The following is a 17,505-nucleotide window of genomic DNA, read 5'->3' on the forward strand; positions in this document are numbered from 1 at the left end:
CAAAGTAGCAGAACCCGACGGCCGTTACAAAAGAAACGGCAGTTACAGTGAAGGAAGGAAGGAGAAAGAGAAAGAGGAGAAAGAAAGAGATTCAAGGGTAAGACACAGAGGAGATGCAAGCAAGCTGTGCCCTCTCTGCCATGCTCTCCCTGAGTAAGGACCAGAGAATCCCATCTATGTCCCATCAGCAGCACGCATCGCCACAGGAACAGCAGCTGCACGCTGCCTTTGGTACCTTACTCAGCATCCATTTATTTTCTTCAGATTTGTCAGAGGCAAAAGAGCTCCAGAAAAAAATACATGCAATAGCTTTTGCTATTATAAAAGAAAAAAAATCCTGAAACCAATGAGCAACACTTAAGAGGGCTAAAGGCAAGAGGGAGGTCACAGGGAAAGCACAAAAGGAGAAAACAGCAAAAAGAAAAAGGTTGTTTCCAGTGAAACTCGGCAAGTCCCTGGCTTCTACGGCTCCCTATCTAATATCATGAATCTAGTCCTCCAGAGCTTAGGCCACAAGACTTGACACAGAAGCCACTGTCTTGGATCTCTCTCTTTCCCTCCAGAGTGCTCACAGCGCTGGCCAGCAGCTGGGGATGTGTAACCTGGAAGTCCAATCCTCTGAAGACCCCTTGGCAAACTCACCTGCCAGGAGCCCTCCCCTCTGCCCTCTCCAGCGTGGCTGCTTCTGCTTTTCTGTTTCTATGCTTATGCTGCCACCCATAACTGTGACCACATTGAAGATGTGTTCATTTATTGATTAGACAACTCAGTACAGGCTTTGGCTTCTAACTCTCTTCATACAGGGGGTGTTCCATGTCCTCAGTGTGTGTGTGTGGAGGGGGCTGTTCAGTGACCTTCCAACCCCTTCCCACCATCTTTCCACACACTTCGCTAGTGACACCACCCAGAAGCCAGAACGACCTTGCTTAGCAGACGATCAGGCAGACACGGCTGTCTAATTCTAGCCAAGGGCATGGGGAAAGGACAGAGCCCAGGCCTCTCAGTTGAGAGGACTCGGGGCTAATAATAGGAGGGGAGATTAGGAAAGGATTTGAAGTGCATTGTTATCTCACAGGAATGGCCTTCAAGAGCCGTTCCCAAGCTTTCCCAAGAGCTGTGTCACTCCCTCTGCTGTGGGGCTGAGGAGCCACTGTCATTTCACCCTTATCTGCTCCACCCTCATCGGTTCCCCACCCCACCCCAAGTTTCCTGAACCCACTTCTCTTCCTCGATACACTTCCTTCCACTACTTCCCACAAGTCTTTCCACCCCTGGCACCCTCGGCTTCCACATCTAGTCAGTCCCGGGTCCTCCGCCCCACCTTCTCTCCTCACCAGAACATCACTGTTTCCAGTTGTGGCTTGGAGATTGGTTTTCCAGGCTTGGGCCCTTTGGCTCCCTCCCTAACACACGGGCGCCAACTTCGCACCCATTCTTCCTCTGCCTCTGCCTTTTCTTATAGCTGAGCTGGGCAAACACAGGTAAAAGAGGCTGAGGTGGGGCTAACAAGCTCCAGTTCTAGCAATCAGTGCCTTGGCATGAGGCACAGGGACACCTCCGAGAACAAGACTGGGGACAGGCTATGGTGGCACCTCCTGGAACCCAGCCATGGCTATTTTTAGGAACCTAGCACCACAAAAGGACCTTTGCTTTGTTTCATTCCACCCTCACAGAGTTGCTCTTGGCAGCTAAGACTGTAATCTCAGAGACAAGGGACCCAGCACGGGCCCCTTGCACAAGCCTAAACCTCTGCCCTGGTTTCTCTCCACCAGGAGGTACTGCCCTTGGACAAGGTCACCTTCCCAGTGACACATAGTGGCAATCATCTGACATTCCTTCTACAGTCTTGCCCTGATCAGATACTGTCTTAGATCTCAGTTGAGCCTACCTCAGGCAGCCCCACCTTTGCAACTTTGCAGATGGCCTCTCTGCTCCTCCTACTCTCCAAAAAAAAATAAAATAAAAAAATAAATAAAAAAACCCCAACCAACCAAAAAAAAAAACAAAACAACAAAAACCCAACCTACCAACAACAAAAAACCCCAGCCTGGCCTCCTGCTCCCTCTCTACTCTCCCTGATCAGAATGGGTCAGCTCTTCCAGCTAGTTAATTCTGAGCTCTTTGATAAAGGCTCATCTCTTCTGACCTAGGGAGTCTGTCCAGCTCTCAGTTTCTATCCACAGACCCTAGAGGTAATCTGCCTGTAGCTCCTGAAAAGCATCCCATGAAGCAAGCAGCAACCAGACCCTGAAATCCCTTCCTCCAAATGTGACTTGGGAGCCTCAGATTAGGGGGTGACTTATTACCTTTTCCCACGGTGTGTGTGTGTGTGTGTGTGTGTGTGTGTGTGTTTACTGACTTGATCAGTTTCTAATTCCTGTTCCAAAGTTTCAACATTCAGTGGTGGGCTAATTGTCTGTGCAGCACAGGAATGTCGGAGAACATTCTACCAAGTTCTTAAAGAACAGCAAGGGCCCAGCCCAGAGATCACAAAGTCATCTCAGGCCTAGGTTATAGGGTAAGCCTCTAGAGAAGTGGTTCTCAACCTGTGGGGGTTACAACTCCTTTGACAAACCTCTATCTCAAAAAAAAAAAAATTACAAAATTACAAAGCAAAATTACAGTTACAAAGTAGCAATGGAAATAATTTTATGGTTGGAGGGCACAAGGACAGGAGGAAGTGTATGAAAGGGTCTTTGGGAAGGTTGGGAATCACTGTTCTAGGGCACTTCTGGCTTCAAACACTGTTTTTCTAGGATAAATCACAGCCGCTGAAGCACAGGCAAAGGCTCGCCCCCAGTCTAAGCATGGCTTATTTCCCAGTCTATGGACCTCCTACTTTACCTTGAGAGCAGAGACCTCTGGAGGCTGAGGTACTCAGGCCAATCAGTGAGAGCCCGAGATGGAGGGGAGGGGAGGTGGCTGCAGCCAGCTCTGCTCCAAGTGGCCTCCATGCATCTGTGAAGGTGAGGAAGGAGCCAGTGAGCCCCACATCTGCGAATCCACCTCATAGTGTCTGAGTATTTACAAGCCACCCTCCTAAGTGCCAGAAAGAGAGCTGGAAATAAGAAAACAGTGAAGCCAGTGAAGCCAAAAGGAGACACAGAGCACACCAAGGGCATCCTTTATCACCCCTGCTCCAAGTGCTCAGGGCTCCCTTATCTTAAAACAAAATAAACCACGCTATCTGACCCACTTTCTGTCTCATTCATTCCATTGCCAAATCACTCCATTGGAAGCCATAACCCCCACTGCCTGCACTTCCCTTTCCTTTGTTAACTCCCATGCACTCCACTTAAATCCTTCCCGTCCTTATTCTTAATTAAACCACAGCAGCCTGGCACTGCCCGTGACTCTCTAGAAGCTGCTTCCTGCAAGGCCACCCAAGTTCTCTTCTCGGCCCTCCTGTCACTCTGCCTTTCTTTGGAATCTGACACTACCGGCCACCTGCTCCTCTTGAAAGACTTCTGTGATTTCTAGGAAACGAGTCTCGCCTTATTCTCTTTGGCTCCTTTTTCTTTTTCTCTTCCTAATTTTTGTGTGTGTGGTGGATGTGTGTAGGCACATGCGTGATGTTTGTATGCACATGCGTGGTGTATGTAGATACTCTCGTGTCCCAGTGCATACATGGAGGGCAGGGCACAACCTGTCAGGATTGGTTCCTTCCTTCCACATAGGTTTGAGGCAAGGCTTCTCTTCTGCTCTGTCATGTTTCCAGGATTGGCCGTTCCACAAACTTCCTCGCTTCCCAAATATTCTCCTGTCTTCGATTTTCATTTTGCCACAGGAGTGCTAGGATTACAGATGCTTGCTACCACATCCAGCATTTTATTATTAAAAGATATATTTATTTTTACGCTGTGTGTGTGTGTCACATGTATGCCTGTGCACTGCTGGTATGCAGTGCCCATGGAGGCCAGAAGAGGGCCTTGGCCCCAGGAAAGGAATTACTGATGGCACCATCCCTGCCTGGTAGATGCTGGGAACTGAACCTGAGTCCTCTGGAAGAGCATCGGTGCTTTGAGCCATCTCCAGCACACATCCAGCCTTTTAAAATGGGTTCAGAAATCAAGCACAGGTCAGGCTTGCAAGGCAAGTCCTTTTGCTCACTGCACCATCTCACCTTCCGTTCTCTGTGAGCCTCGCTCCTTTCCTAATTCCTTGGCCTGTGGTCTCCCCTAAGCCCTTCCTTTTCTCTCCAAGATAATCATGCCCTACACTACCATAGGATAGCCAACTCTTACCCACTAGCCCTACCTGCCAGCCCATAATTCTCACCGCCTACTGATCGGGACACAAAATCATCTTTCACTGGTCGTCCACTGTTACCTCTAATTCACGAATACCAAGTCTCTGTTCTCCTGTCTAAGGGATTTTCCCATTTGTGCCTGTCCTGTCCTTGTTGGTGTGCTTCCCAATTTCTCAGAGCCAGTCTGTTGAAATGAATTTTATCCCCTCCTTAGAAAAGTCCCCCTCGCCGGGCAGTGGTGGCGCACACCTTTAATCCCAGCACTTGGGAGGCAGAGGCAGGCGGATTTCTGAGTTCGAGGCCAGCCTGGTCTACAGAGTGAGTTCCAGCACAGCCAGGGCTATACAGAGAAACCCTGTCTCAAAAAACCAAAAAAAAAAAAAAAAAAGTTCCCCCTCACCCCCCCTACACACACACACACACACACACACACACATATTCTGGTCCTTTCCCTTTCATATCTGTCATCCTTGATTGCTACTTTAGCCTCTGCTACAGTCTCCTTGCTTCTAGCCTCTCCTCCCCTCAAACTGTGCTTTCAGGATAGCACACTGTCTGCCACAGTCGCAGGCGGCAGTCTCTCCATCATTCTCAGGATATTGTCCATTTTGCTGGTCTAAGAAATATGGCAGATCAGTAGAAATCACTTTGGAACAAAGCATACCTGGGTTTGAATCCTAATACCACATTCTCTGCCTGACTTTGGACAAACAAACATCGTATGCCCTCTGAATCCCACTGCCTATGCAAAGAATGCATTTCGAGTGACAGTTGCTTGTCCTGGCTGAGATGTATGCAGTTGTGTGTGGAGTAGAGAGGGGCTCACAGATAGACAACAGGACCCTCATATCTTTTTCTTTCCACCCGACGGCTCCAAAACCACACGGCACAGTCTGACAAGAGAGGTTTCCCTCATGTCCTTTCTAGCTCACCTCCTCCCCCCATTCACCAACCATACTTTGGGCTATACCGATTTCCACACAAGCTGGGAATACAGCTTGCCATACAATGCTTCTTAAAGCCTTTCAAACCCCAGGTCTGTGTTCTCACCTTTAAACACTTAATGGTGTCATTCTCATAGACCAAGAGGTTCTAAGGTCTTGGCTCATTTTAGATCCAGGTCCTATCCTATTTCATTGCAGACACTTGTGAGCTGCCATGTGAGTTCTGGGAATTGAACCCAGGTCCTCTGGAAGAGTCTCCAGTGTTCTTAACATTTCTCTGCTCACCTCTTTTTTTTTTTTTTTTTTTTTTTTTTTGAGACAGGCCTCTGTAGCTCGGACTATCTTGCAATTCAGACTGGCCTTGAACTCACAAAAATCTACCTGTCTTTGCCTCCTGAGCACTGGAATGACATGTACCACCATGCCCAGCATTTTTCCTCTTTTTAAAGAAAGATTCATTGGCTTTTGGTTTTGCCTACATGCATGTATGTATATTATGTGTGTCCCTGGTGGAGGCCAGAAGAGGGCGTCAGATCCCTTGGAACTGGAGTTACATAAGGTTTTGTACTGCTCTGTGGATTGTGGGACTCAGACCTCCGGTCCACTGCAAGAACAGCAAGTGCTCTAACAAGTGAGCCATCTCTCTAACCCCATCCTTTGCTCGTTTTCCAGATTGCCCACATTTAAAAATGTGCTTACTGTACTGGTTAGTTTTGTTGTTGTCCACTCAACACAGCTAGGATCATTTGAGAAGAAGGAACCTCAACTAAAAAAATGTTCTCATCAGATTGTCCTTTTAATTAATTATTGATGTAGGAGGGCTCAGCCCATTGCGGGTGGTACCACCCTTAAGCAGGAACTCTTGGGTGTTACAAGATTCACACTGAGAAAGCCATTGGGGAGTAAGCCGGAAAACATGATTTAGTTCCTGCCTCCAGGTTCCTGCCTTGAGTTCCTGTCCTGACTTCCCTTGGTGACCAAAAGTGATCTGACTGTTGCTTCTGATTATGGTGTTTTATCACAACAGAAAATAACCCTACTAACTAAGACATATACTAAAGAATTTTCTAAGTCAGCTTGAAGATAGTAACAACAGCAGAATCACACCCGAGAGCTGAGGACACGGTAGCTGCTTGGTCCTCGAAGCTGGTGCCTTAGCAGTCAGACTCGTGCCACAGTGGCTCGCTCTCCCTGGCAGGGTCTCACTTTGTCTCCATGACTGGCCTGGCATTCTCTATGTAGACCAGGCTGGCCTCAAACTCACAGAGATCTGCTTGCGTTCTGTCTCCTGAGTGTTGGGATTAAAGGACTATACCACCTCACCAAGCTAAGTTTGCCCAATTTTTCATATCAAAACACTCTAGCATTCTCCTTTAGAGGTTTCTAGATCCTTTGCATCCTTGGCTGACCCTAAGATCAGGAATATCTGAAGGGTCCCTGGCTGGCCAGGCAGTGGTGGCGCACGCCTTTAATCCCAGCACTTGGGAGGCAGAGGCAGGTGGATTTCTGTGTTCGAGGCCAGCCTGGTCTACAGAGTGAGTTCCAGGACAGCCAGATCTACACAGAGAAACTCTGTCTAGAAAAACCAAAAAAAAAAAAAAATTATGAAGGGTCCCTGGCTGGCCCATCTCCTGAGGGCCATAGTTTAACCTGCCTCCTCCACCAGCAGCTTTCTGCATGGTCCCTGGACACAAAAAGCATTTAGCTAATGCTTCCCCTCAGCTCCCATTTGTTTTCCTGACAATGTTGTCATTTTGCTGGGCCAGCTTTTGGCGAGCTTGGGGTATACCTTGGCCATGAGAAAAGTTTTATAGACAGCAGGGCAGTGGTCTCCTGACTCCAGGCTATCCTGTAGAGATGGGTTGGGTCTAGGACTACCTGAATGTCTTGTCTTCAACCAATGAGACATGGTAGGCTGAGGAAAATGCTAGGGGCCAAAAAGACTAGCCCTGATCTCTGTTTATCTGTGTTCCTTGGGATAAAAACTTCCCACTGTGAACTCTGCTATGTGCTAATATGTGCTAGGCCCCTCACCTGTGAATAGTCTCCATAATCCTTGCAAAAAACCCCACCTTGATGGCAAAACTGACTCAGGGAGTTACATGACTGAGCTAGACCATACAGCTAGAAAATGTGGAGCTGGGCCTCAAAGGGGATCTCTGTGCCCCTAGAAAGCCCCCTTTTAAGCTCCCTCAAGCTTCTAGACTGGCCACTCCACACAGTGCCCTCTGCAAACACTCTTGAAGGAGAGGTCTACCTGCCTAAACCACTCTAATTGAACTGGTCTGCCTCCCCAGCTGGTCCCTGTCTATCGGAAAGCAGAAACTGGGGCGAAGAGAGTCCGGTGTATTGAGTGGGCGGGCGAGTGTGCAGAGTACAAAGCATTTTGGAACCAGCCTGAACACAAAAGAATGACAAGAAGGAGCAGCTGTTTGTAAAGAGAAACCTGAGAGAGACTAGCTCAGCTCCCTAATCCTGGCCCTCCTGGAGCCAGGGATAGGTTCCCCAAGGTCAGGGATTCAGGCAGCTAGGAGTGCTGGCTTCCACTCCTGAGTCCCCTCTCCTGCTCTCATACAACTGAGGCCTCCTTCCTCCCCTTGGGCCAGATGCCCTACCTCTTTTGTCTCCTCCTGACCCTCTCCCTTTGGGTTTTGAGATTCCTTTCAGATTTCTCTTTTTATGCTCAGCTCTCTTTTAGTTTAAGCCTGTGTACCTCCACCTCCCCCTAATTCCCAGTAGTAATTTTAGCAAACTTTCCGCTGGTCTCCACTTGCATGTTCATAGCAAATGGCTCCTGTTTGGCCTGACATTTGATCTGTGTGGTGACAGAGCCCAGACAAAGCAGGCACAATGCCTGGGGAGGGGAGGCTAGGGAGGTGGATCACCTTCCTTCCATCCAGGCCTTATTTGGTCTACCTCAGCGAAGCAGCCTCCAAGCCCGGTCCCTCTTTATTTATAGCACTTGCTGTCCCTTTGTCTTGTCTCCTGTCACTCTGTAGTGTGCTCCACAATCGCCACCCACTCCTCACATGGGTTCGGGTCCCCATTCTCCCCACTAGGAATGTCACGCAGGCAAAGCACAGGCTGTGCTCTGAAGCCTGGGTCCACTGCTCCGACAATTGGACAAAGGTGTCCGGAGCAGGATCTTTGCTTTGGCTCATTGTTACATATCCCCGCTGACTACAGCAGCGCCAAGCTCACAGTTGGCCCTCAATAAATACTCACATAGGCAAGGATGGGAAGAAGAGCAGCAAGCAGAAGGAAGACCAAATATCTGCCATGAGACAGAGAACTTAAAATTAGGAAAGTGGTTTTTATACTCTGCCTTGAGGCATTGAAAACAATACTCCAAAACACCTATAGACCAAAGTCCTCCAAAGCTGAAAGGAGGGGGAGGGTGTGTGATTAAGTTGTAGAGATGGCTACCCAATCCCACAGCCACACAGGTTGGCCCCACTCAAAGGCCCTGGCTTTAAAATGGCTCACCTGTGTCCCAAGCATTCTTAATCCATCTCACTGCATGCACCTGTGCCTGAGCCCTATCCCTGAGCATGGCAGGAAGGCACCTTCCTGTGTTGAGAAAGCTAGAAGAAAGAGTACGGAAGAGCTTTTGCCTTCCTTCGGCCCTGGAGGTTTCTCTTAGTGAGGCTGCTCTGTTAATACCTGGCAGGGTCTGGAAGAGACCCCCAGGATTTGTTCTGCTGGGCATGTTAGCAGCAAGACTGGCTCTTCAGCAACTGCATGCCTGAGGTCTGCAGAGCTGCAGCTGCAGTGAGATGCAGCCCCTACAGTCTGTGGTCTTCCCCCACCTTCCCCCTGCACAGTGCTCACAGCTGCTCAGCATCCTAACCCCGTTCTTTGGTTACCAAGAAATCCCACAGAAGCCCTTCCTGGAATTTCCCTTCCCTGCAGTGCCTACCCCACCTCCAAAATGTACCTGCTTTGTACCCCATCCCCCAGGCCTGCCTCTCTCTTTCAAACTGACATCTAATCAACTGGATTAATTCGCATGCGCTCAGAGCTGTGTTTTTGAAGAAAGGGAATTTCAAACTAAACCGTGAATCTGTTGCCTAGACACCAAGCAGTGAAGCTTCCACAGTCCACGCTGGAAGAACAAGAACGAGGCTGGGTGCCAGCGTTGCTCCCAGGGCCTGCAAGGAAAGGGAAGATCTTTCCTGTCCTGTCCCTCTGTCCACTCATAAGAACAAAGATTGCATCCCCGTCTAGACAGAGGCCAGGTGGGCCAGGCAACTGTGGCTGTGTTATCTACAGCCCTGGGAGGCTCAGGCCTCCTGCCTCTCAAATCTGCAGGGCATCGCCGCTCAACAGGAAAAGGCTTTAAAGCAGGACCATGAGGCAACTGGTCCTCCTCCACAAACAGCTTTAGCATGGCTTCCTTGGAATCCCTAGCCCTCCTCCCCCAACTGGGATCAACTTCCTATCTGCTGAGGTTCCCCACTTTGACTTTTGCTCCCCTGAAGCTGTGTAATCTTAGAGGAAACACCCCCACTTCCATAAAGCAAAACACTTAAATGGATCACTGAAGATCGGCCTGGCTCTGAAGCTCAATGATCCCAGAGACACATTGCCTACTGGCCCAAGGCAAGCAGCGCCTGAGCCAGAGTTCCTGTGTCTAAACTCTCTGGTCCTGACAGGAACCTACCTTCTATCTGCTCCAATCCAACCACCATACCAGGGCCATGCCCCCAGCTCTGCCCTGCCCCTCTCTGCTGCTGTGACCCAACCCCTTCCCATCTCAGACAGATGCAGGACTCAAGCCAGGAGAGTGGGGAGGATACTGGAAATAAGACCAGGCTAGTGCTGGGGGGCAAGGCTTCTTGGGGGCAGCAATGCCAGGGTCAGCAGGGCCCTCTTGTAGGCCAGCCAGGGCCCTGCCTGCTCGAGGTCATGGTGGTCGTGGTCAGCTTACTCTCTAGTGAGCTGTGGAATGTAAGAGATATTTTTGCTTCACTTTGAGCTGCCCCACCCCCTGGAACTCAGACCCTGAACATGCCATGCCACAACAATGACGACCACTTCCAATTGTTTCCTAGCTGGGGGAGGAGGGGGGAGTACTGTTTGGACAAGGGAAGGGGGGAGAGTCGGGGGAAATGCTTTTAGTGACAACAGCCCTTTCTAAATCTGGCTAGGGACTGGGTGCAGGTGGGGGATGGGGCACCCTGCTGCCCCATATATACAGCCCCTGAGACCAGGTCTGGCTCTCAGCATTCTCCTGCTGTTTCTTTTCTTGCTACCCTCAGGTAGGAGTGGGAGCTGGAGGCCTTCCTCTGGGATAAGGGGCTCCAGGTTCAGGAAGTGATTCCTCTAGAACAACAGGCTTCTGGCATGTAGTACCAGGTTATTATTGAACACTCCTGTGCAGATCTAAATATGCATGCTTGTGCTGTAGGAATGTTTGAGCCCAAGTGTTCCAAGGGGGCGGATATCTATATGTGTATATGGCCCAGAATGCACTAGCAGTGTCTATGTGAGCATGTGTGTGTATGTGAATGTGCGTTCACAAGTACAAGCACACATGTCTTAAATGTAGGGACCAGTGTATATTTTATCACATAAGATACATCATGCCTGGTTACAAACATTTTGGAGGAAGAGGGATAGAATGGCGAAGAATAATTTTTAAGGAAGCCAGCTCTGTGAATACTAGAACCTGTCCATGTTTGTGGAAGTGTCTGACTGTACATGGAGGAATTATTATATCGATATGTATGATCCTGTGTGTAGTCTCTGAAGCAGCAGCTCACAGACATGCAGGTGTGGGGCTCTGGTCTTCATATGCTGAAGAACAGGCAGTCAGAGGAGCCTGCCTATGTGCTGGGCTGCTGCACAGGAACACTGTGGGGAGCAGGCATGCTGAGGATGGAAGGAAGTTTATGTTCATGTCAAGTGTGTGCGCAAACAGCAGGCATGCATGTTCATCAGAGCGTGTGCAGGGGATGCTGGGGTGTTCAAGGGTAGTCAGAGGGAAGGCTGTTGGAATCATGAGTCTGAAGTCTGGACTCTGCAACTTGTCTTGTGCTCTGAGAAAAGTAAGGCCTTCAGCCATGATTTCCTCACATGTCCAAGGGGCAGCCACCAAGTAAAACAGTAAAAGTACATTGTCTGGACAAATGTGATGTTGTTGTTTTGTAGGTGACTCAAAGAAAGGAAGCCTCAGCAGACGGATACAGGTAAGGGTAGAACAGCCCCTCAGGGTGGAGCACTGGGGCTTGGAGACACCAATGTTGTTAGTCTTTGGGAGAAAGGAAATAGTTTGAAAAGGAAGGATGACAGTGACCAGAAAGGCTGACCAGCGCTGCTAATCACTCTTCCACATGCTGAAGAACAGAGCCAGAGAGGAGGAAGGTGCCAGAAGCCAGGCTGGGCCACACCCTGTCCTGACATAGTCTCTTCTCTTTCTCCAGTTCTCCTACAGGCCTGGGCCTACTACCTTTTTATCACTAGACACATTTGAGAATCCAAGGTGAGAAAAGCTGAAGTTCAAATGTTGGGAGATCTGGGAAAACTGAACATAGTAGCCCAAAGCCCAAAGCCCAAAGCCTGGATGCTCCTTTCTGTCTGCTTGAAGATGACCTGGTTTTCAGAAGCTCTGTACTCATGGCCAGTGAGGGGCAGGGACTGTTGACAGTCAGAGATTGATGTAGAGTTCTGTCTCTTCAAGAAGGTCAGGACACACCCAAAGAGTGCCCCAGTTGAACAAAAGTAAAACTGTCCCCTTTGCCTGGCACAGCTGCCAGGCTGCTCTCTGGTTTAGGGGTAAGCTTGAAGAAGAATAAGCTCCTGAGTGCTGAGCATGGTGCCAGATTTGGGAGCTGCCACTGATGGAGAGAGCCCAAGGTGAGGGAAGGCATATAGGTAACAGCTGCTCCTCACCCCAGGCTCAGCCATGGCAGATGCAGAGATGGCTGCATTTGGGGCCGCAGCCCCCTTTCTGCGAAAGTCTGAGAAGGAGAGGCTGGAGGCACAGACCAGGCCCTTTGACCTCAAGAAAGATGTTTTTGTGCCTGATGACAAAGAAGAGTTTGTTAAGGCCAAGATTGTGTCTCGAGAGGGTGGCAAAGTCACCGCTGAGACAGAGAATGGCAAGGTAGGTATCTGTACTGGTGTGGGGGCAGCACTCAAAAGAGCCCCACACCTGGGGTGCCCAGAGAGGGGATATGCATGTACACCTGAGGACCCCCAAGCTTCCTGTCTTTCAGGAAGGATGGGGGTTCAAACTCTCCCAAAAGTCTCCTTATCCTAACATCTAACTCGTCCCTTCTCAGCTCCTTACACTATCTCCCCCACTCCATACCTTGTCCTACCACCTCCATGTTGATAGAGCAGGGCAGACACAGCTTGACATGAGGGCCTATGTTGGCTGTTACAGACGGTGACTGTGAAGGAGGACCAGGTGATGCAGCAGAACCCTCCCAAGTTCGACAAGATTGAGGACATGGCCATGCTGACCTTCCTGCACGAGCCAGCTGTACTGTACAATCTCAAGGAGCGCTACGCTTCCTGGATGATCTACGTGAGTCCAGCACCAGTCCATCCCCCAGAACCTACAGCTTCCTGGGTAGCAGCAGTCTCCTGAAGCTAAGCCACATCCCACCTGCTCCATGTCCTGGACGCGCGGCACTCTCTCGACACCAGCCCCCTCTCCTTTGGCTCAGTTATAACACCAGAACGATTCTGAGCTTCACCTTTTGCTTCCTTCATCTCCTGGGGTCTTTCTCTAATCCTGACAACTACCCCTCACTTCCTCTTCCTTACCCCTAGACCTACTCAGGCCTCTTCTGTGTCACCGTCAACCCCTATAAGTGGCTGCCAGTGTACAATGCAGAAGTGGTGGCCGCCTATCGGGGCAAGAAGAGAAGCGAGGCCCCACCTCACATCTTCTCCATCTCTGACAACGCCTATCAGTACATGCTGACAGGTAAGCCTGGTGCCCTGACCTGGGTCCTCTCAACCTGAATCCTCACCTGGACTCTCATCCCTCAACCCATTGCCTCTCCTCCTCTCTCTTCCAGATCGGGAGAACCAGTCCATCCTCATCACGTAAGCATAGCTCCAGAATCCCTGATCCCAGAATCCCCTGGGGAGTACCCAGACTCCTTTGCATGCACCTATGGTCCTCTTTCTCTCCACCCGCATACTCATCTCTTTCTTTGATCTTTGTGCTCCTTTCTTTGTGCCTCTCTCCTTTCCCATCTTTCTCTTGTTTTCTCTTCCTGCATCCTCTCCCATTTTCCTCTAACTCTTCATTCATGCATAAGCTCATTTGGAAAAGCCCATGTATCACCTTTCTTCATTTTCCTTCTCTTTCCCTTCAGAACCCTTCTCTCCCCTCTCCACCTGCTCTTCCCAAATAGCCGTCTCCTCTGATTGATGCCTTGTCCTCTATGGCACCATCTTCCTGTTGACTAACCTGATCCTATGTGCCAGTCTCTAACAACTTCCTGATCAGAGCACATCCTCTCCACTAGAATAGGTGCTCTCCCCTCCCTTGAGGCTTGCTGGTTTTTACTGCCTGTTAAGCCTTTGCTTGTCACAACAGCGGAGAATCCGGAGCTGGGAAGACTGTCAACACTAAGAGGGTCATCCAATATTTTGCTGTTATTGCTGCCATTGGGGACCGCAGCAAGAAGGACCAGACCCCAGGCAAGGTAGGCCTGCTGTCACCTAAGGGCCTGCATTACAGAAAAAGAGTAGGCAGTCTTCACCTCCCATCCTTCTTGACTTCTTTCAGGGCACCCTGGAAGATCAAATCATCCAAGCCAACCCTGCTCTGGAGGCCTTTGGCAACGCCAAGACAGTTCGGAATGACAACTCCTCTCGATTTGTGAGTGATACTCCACCTTGAACTTGGGACTTGTGCTGCTGAAGGCTGGTCTCAACTGGGAGCCTTTCCCAGGCTCATTGCTACTCTCTCCCATCCATCTCTTCAGGGGAAATTCATTCGAATCCATTTTGGGGCAACAGGAAAGTTGGCATCTGCAGACATAGAGACCTGTAAGTTCCGCGAATTTGCCAGGGCTTATTTAGGCTGAGCCCACCCTGGTTCTACGGCTTAATCTCAATCTCTTCCCACAGTATGCATTTCTTCTTTCTGTCTCTATGTCTGCCTGAGGCTTTCTCTGGCTTTTCCTCTGCTCTCAGTGCATGTTTCTTTGGGGTTTCTCTCTAAGAGCTTTCTTTCTGTCTGGGTCTCTGCCTCCACCTTCATGTGTGACTTCTGCAGCCGTACACTGGTTTCTTCCTTTGTACTTTGCTTGCCACGGTCCCCATCCCTTTCCCTTTACCTCTTTGTATCTACATTCTAACCTCTCATTCCTTTCCTTCTATCTGCCTGTTCGCAGACCTTCTGGAAAAATCCAGGGTTATTTTCCAGCTGAAAGCAGAAAGAGATTATCACATTTTCTACCAAATCCTGTCTAATAAAAAGCCTGAGCTTCTAGGTGAGTCAGACTGAGACCAGCTATTTCCATGGCAACCTGGTCCTCTCTGCTTAAGGCCGGGTTCTGTCGGTATGCCTTGGGTCCTATAATACATTAGATTCAATCTTGGGGTCAAGTTGAGCCCTCTCTGAGCCTTTCCCTTAGCCCGTTTGCTATAGCCAGCAGCCCCCAGGATAGCCAGGGGTTGTGCACATCTGAACCACATTCCTTCCACCTTAGACATGTTGCTGATCACCAACAACCCCTACGATTATGCGTTCATCTCCCAAGGAGAGACGACTGTGGCCTCAATTGATGACTCTGAAGAGCTCATGGCCACTGATGTAAGTATGTGAACACTCAACCACTGGGAAGACAGTTAGTGGTGGCACATGGTGCAAGCTTAGGAACAGAGCCAAGACATTGGGTATCTGATTTTTAAAGTGGTGCAACCCCCCCCTCCATGCACCCTGTGAACAGGGTATGCTAAGACACATGTTATGAAGCAGGAGAGTAGCCAGTATTTGGTGTTGTCAAACCAGAGTGTGCTGAGGACCATGGACAGAGACAGGAAAGGTAAAAAATAAAAATCACACCGCTAGGGAAACAGGAAGGAGAGCCCTACAGATGCTGGGGGCTGAAGTGAGCTATTGGGTAGAGGAGATACACACAGGTATGAAAAACCCAGGCAGAGAAAGGGCTGGGAACATAGGCGGGTAGTGCACAGCAGCTACAGCGAACAGCTATGACCACTGACAGTGGACGGTGATAAGGCAGGGCCCCAATCTTCTATTGTCTGTCTCTGTTTTGGAGTCCCTCTCTGCTTGTAGGAATCTCATACTTTACAGGGACTAGGGAGACAAATTCAAGTTCTCTCTCCTGCATATGTGGGTCTCATTAACTGGTCACACTTCCTTTTCTGGGATTCACTGATATGGGGGGCTGCTTACAGAGTGCCTTTGATGTGCTGGGCTTCACTCCAGAAGAGAAGAACTCCATCTACAAGTTGACAGGCGCCATCATGCACTTTGGAAACATGAAGTTCAAACAGAAGCAGAGGGAGGAGCAGGCGGAGCCAGACGGCACTGAAGGTGAGAAGCAAGAAAGCTGTGGAGTCACTGAGGGCCACGTCTGCGGACCGTGTATCCCTGTACTAACTTCGCTACCTGCCCTTTCCTTCCAGAGGCTGACAAATCAGCCTACCTCATGGGGCTGAACTCAGCTGACCTGCTTAAGGGGCTGTGCCACCCTAGAGTCAAAGTGGGCAACGAGTATGTCACCAAGGGGCAGAATGTCCAGCAGGTGGGTTGTCTTTGGACAATAAATGAATGGCAGAGAGGTCACAGCATGGTGGAATACAAGCTTTCCAACTCATTCTTTCCAAGAGCGCTTCTCATCTGGATTTCCCCCCTACCCTTCAGGTATCATACGCCATCGGGGCACTGGCCAAGTCAGTGTACGAGAAGATGTTCAACTGGATGGTGACACGCATCAACGCAACCCTGGAGACCAAGCAGCCACGCCAGTACTTCATAGGTGTCCTGGACATCGCCGGCTTTGAGATCTTCGATGTGAGTCTGGGAGTTCTGGCCTGGGACACCCGTGTTCCTCACCCACCCACTCAGACCTTCAGTCATGTGTGGAGGGCCGGCCATGGGCCAGGCACAGGGGGGACTGGTTACAGCCAATCACTGTCCCTGCCCTCAGGAGAAGTCCTCCCTTCCCTGCCATGACCTGGGAGGGGACCAGCCGTGCCTGTGCTGGGCTCGGGCTGGTGTGTAGCACAGTCCCAGGCTGACCCACCCTGCTGGCCACTCAGACCCTCAGTCGGCCTGCCTGACTGGCTGCCTCACCCTGCAGTTCAACAGCTTTGAGCAGCTGTGCATCAACTTCACCAATGAGAAGCTGCAGCAGTTCTTCAACCACCACATGTTCGTGCTGGAGCAGGAGGAGTACAAGAAGGAAGGCATCGAGTGGACCTTCATCGACTTTGGCATGGACCTGCAGGCCTGCATCGACCTCATTGAGAAGGTGCGCTCTGCCTCCACCACCTGAGCCTTCCCCCTACACCTTATATGAACACTTCAGAATTCCAGATAAAGTGATGGCTCACCTCCCTTCTGAGGAGTTCAATCTAAGTATCAGAAGTGGGACTCTAGTTTTCAGAGTTCTGTGTTGTTCAGAATATCCATGACAGAGTGCTGATAGCTCTGCTCCCAGGGGCTTGAGACTGGACACGTGAAGGATGGGTATCTAGAAGCTGGTCTTCCCCACCACTGGCTCTGGGTTACACACATCCAAGGATCAGGAAATGGGACAGTGGTATGGGGGGTTATAAGAATGTTTTTTGTTTTTATTTTTGGTTTTTCAAGACAAGGTTTCTCTGTGTAGCCCAGGCTGTCCTGGAACTGGCTATCTAGTCCAGGATGGCCTCAAACTCAGAGATCCACCTGCCTCTACCTCCTGAGTGCTGGGATTAAAGGCGTGTGCCATCACCACCTGGCTAGTGTACCTATTTTTAAACTCAGCATCACAGGGATCTGGGTAGTGGAGTATGATAGAGACATCAGAAGCAGCCACAAACTCAGATTTGATAATAATAATAATAATAATAATAATAATAAAAAGTCCCTCTGACATCAACAAAAATCCCCACTTGTGGAAAGCTTGCTTGTCAGGCGTCAAATAGTAGACAGCTGCTATCCTTGAGCTGAGCCTGGTCTCTTCATACCCTATGTGCATGTCTAAGTAAACACTGACATACAGACGAATAGCTCAACCAAATGAAGCACACTCAACGGTTCTCCCCCTACACTCTCAGCCCATGGGCATCATGTCCATCCTGGAGGAGGAGTGCATGTTCCCCAAGGCC

The 17,505-nt window shown here is 49.9% G+C and overlaps 1 protein-coding gene across 1 annotated transcript; it reads left to right on the top strand.

Annotated features, from left to right (window-relative positions):
• Positions 1-12,100: 12,100 nt before the first annotated feature.
• LOC114638736 (myosin-7-like) lies at positions 12,101-17,499 on the top strand (the record flags this gene model as incomplete). Its single annotated transcript, XM_028787308.1, has 14 exons — positions 12,101-12,301; positions 12,584-12,727; positions 12,976-13,132; positions 13,227-13,254; positions 13,754-13,862; positions 13,946-14,038; positions 14,145-14,208; positions 14,556-14,654; positions 14,874-14,977; positions 15,586-15,724; positions 15,817-15,935; positions 16,055-16,204; positions 16,494-16,664; positions 17,455-17,499. Coding segments are annotated over exons 1-14 (1,623 nt in total), but the record flags the coding sequence as incomplete, so codon positions are not given.
• Between the last annotated feature and the right edge of the window lie 6 nt (positions 17,500-17,505).

This window comes from Grammomys surdaster, unplaced genomic scaffold, assembly GCF_004785775.1.
Source record: "Grammomys surdaster isolate TR1022 unplaced genomic scaffold, NIH_TR_1.0 125630, whole genome shotgun sequence".
NCBI classification, from domain to species: domain Eukaryota; kingdom Metazoa; phylum Chordata; class Mammalia; order Rodentia; family Muridae; genus Grammomys; species Grammomys surdaster.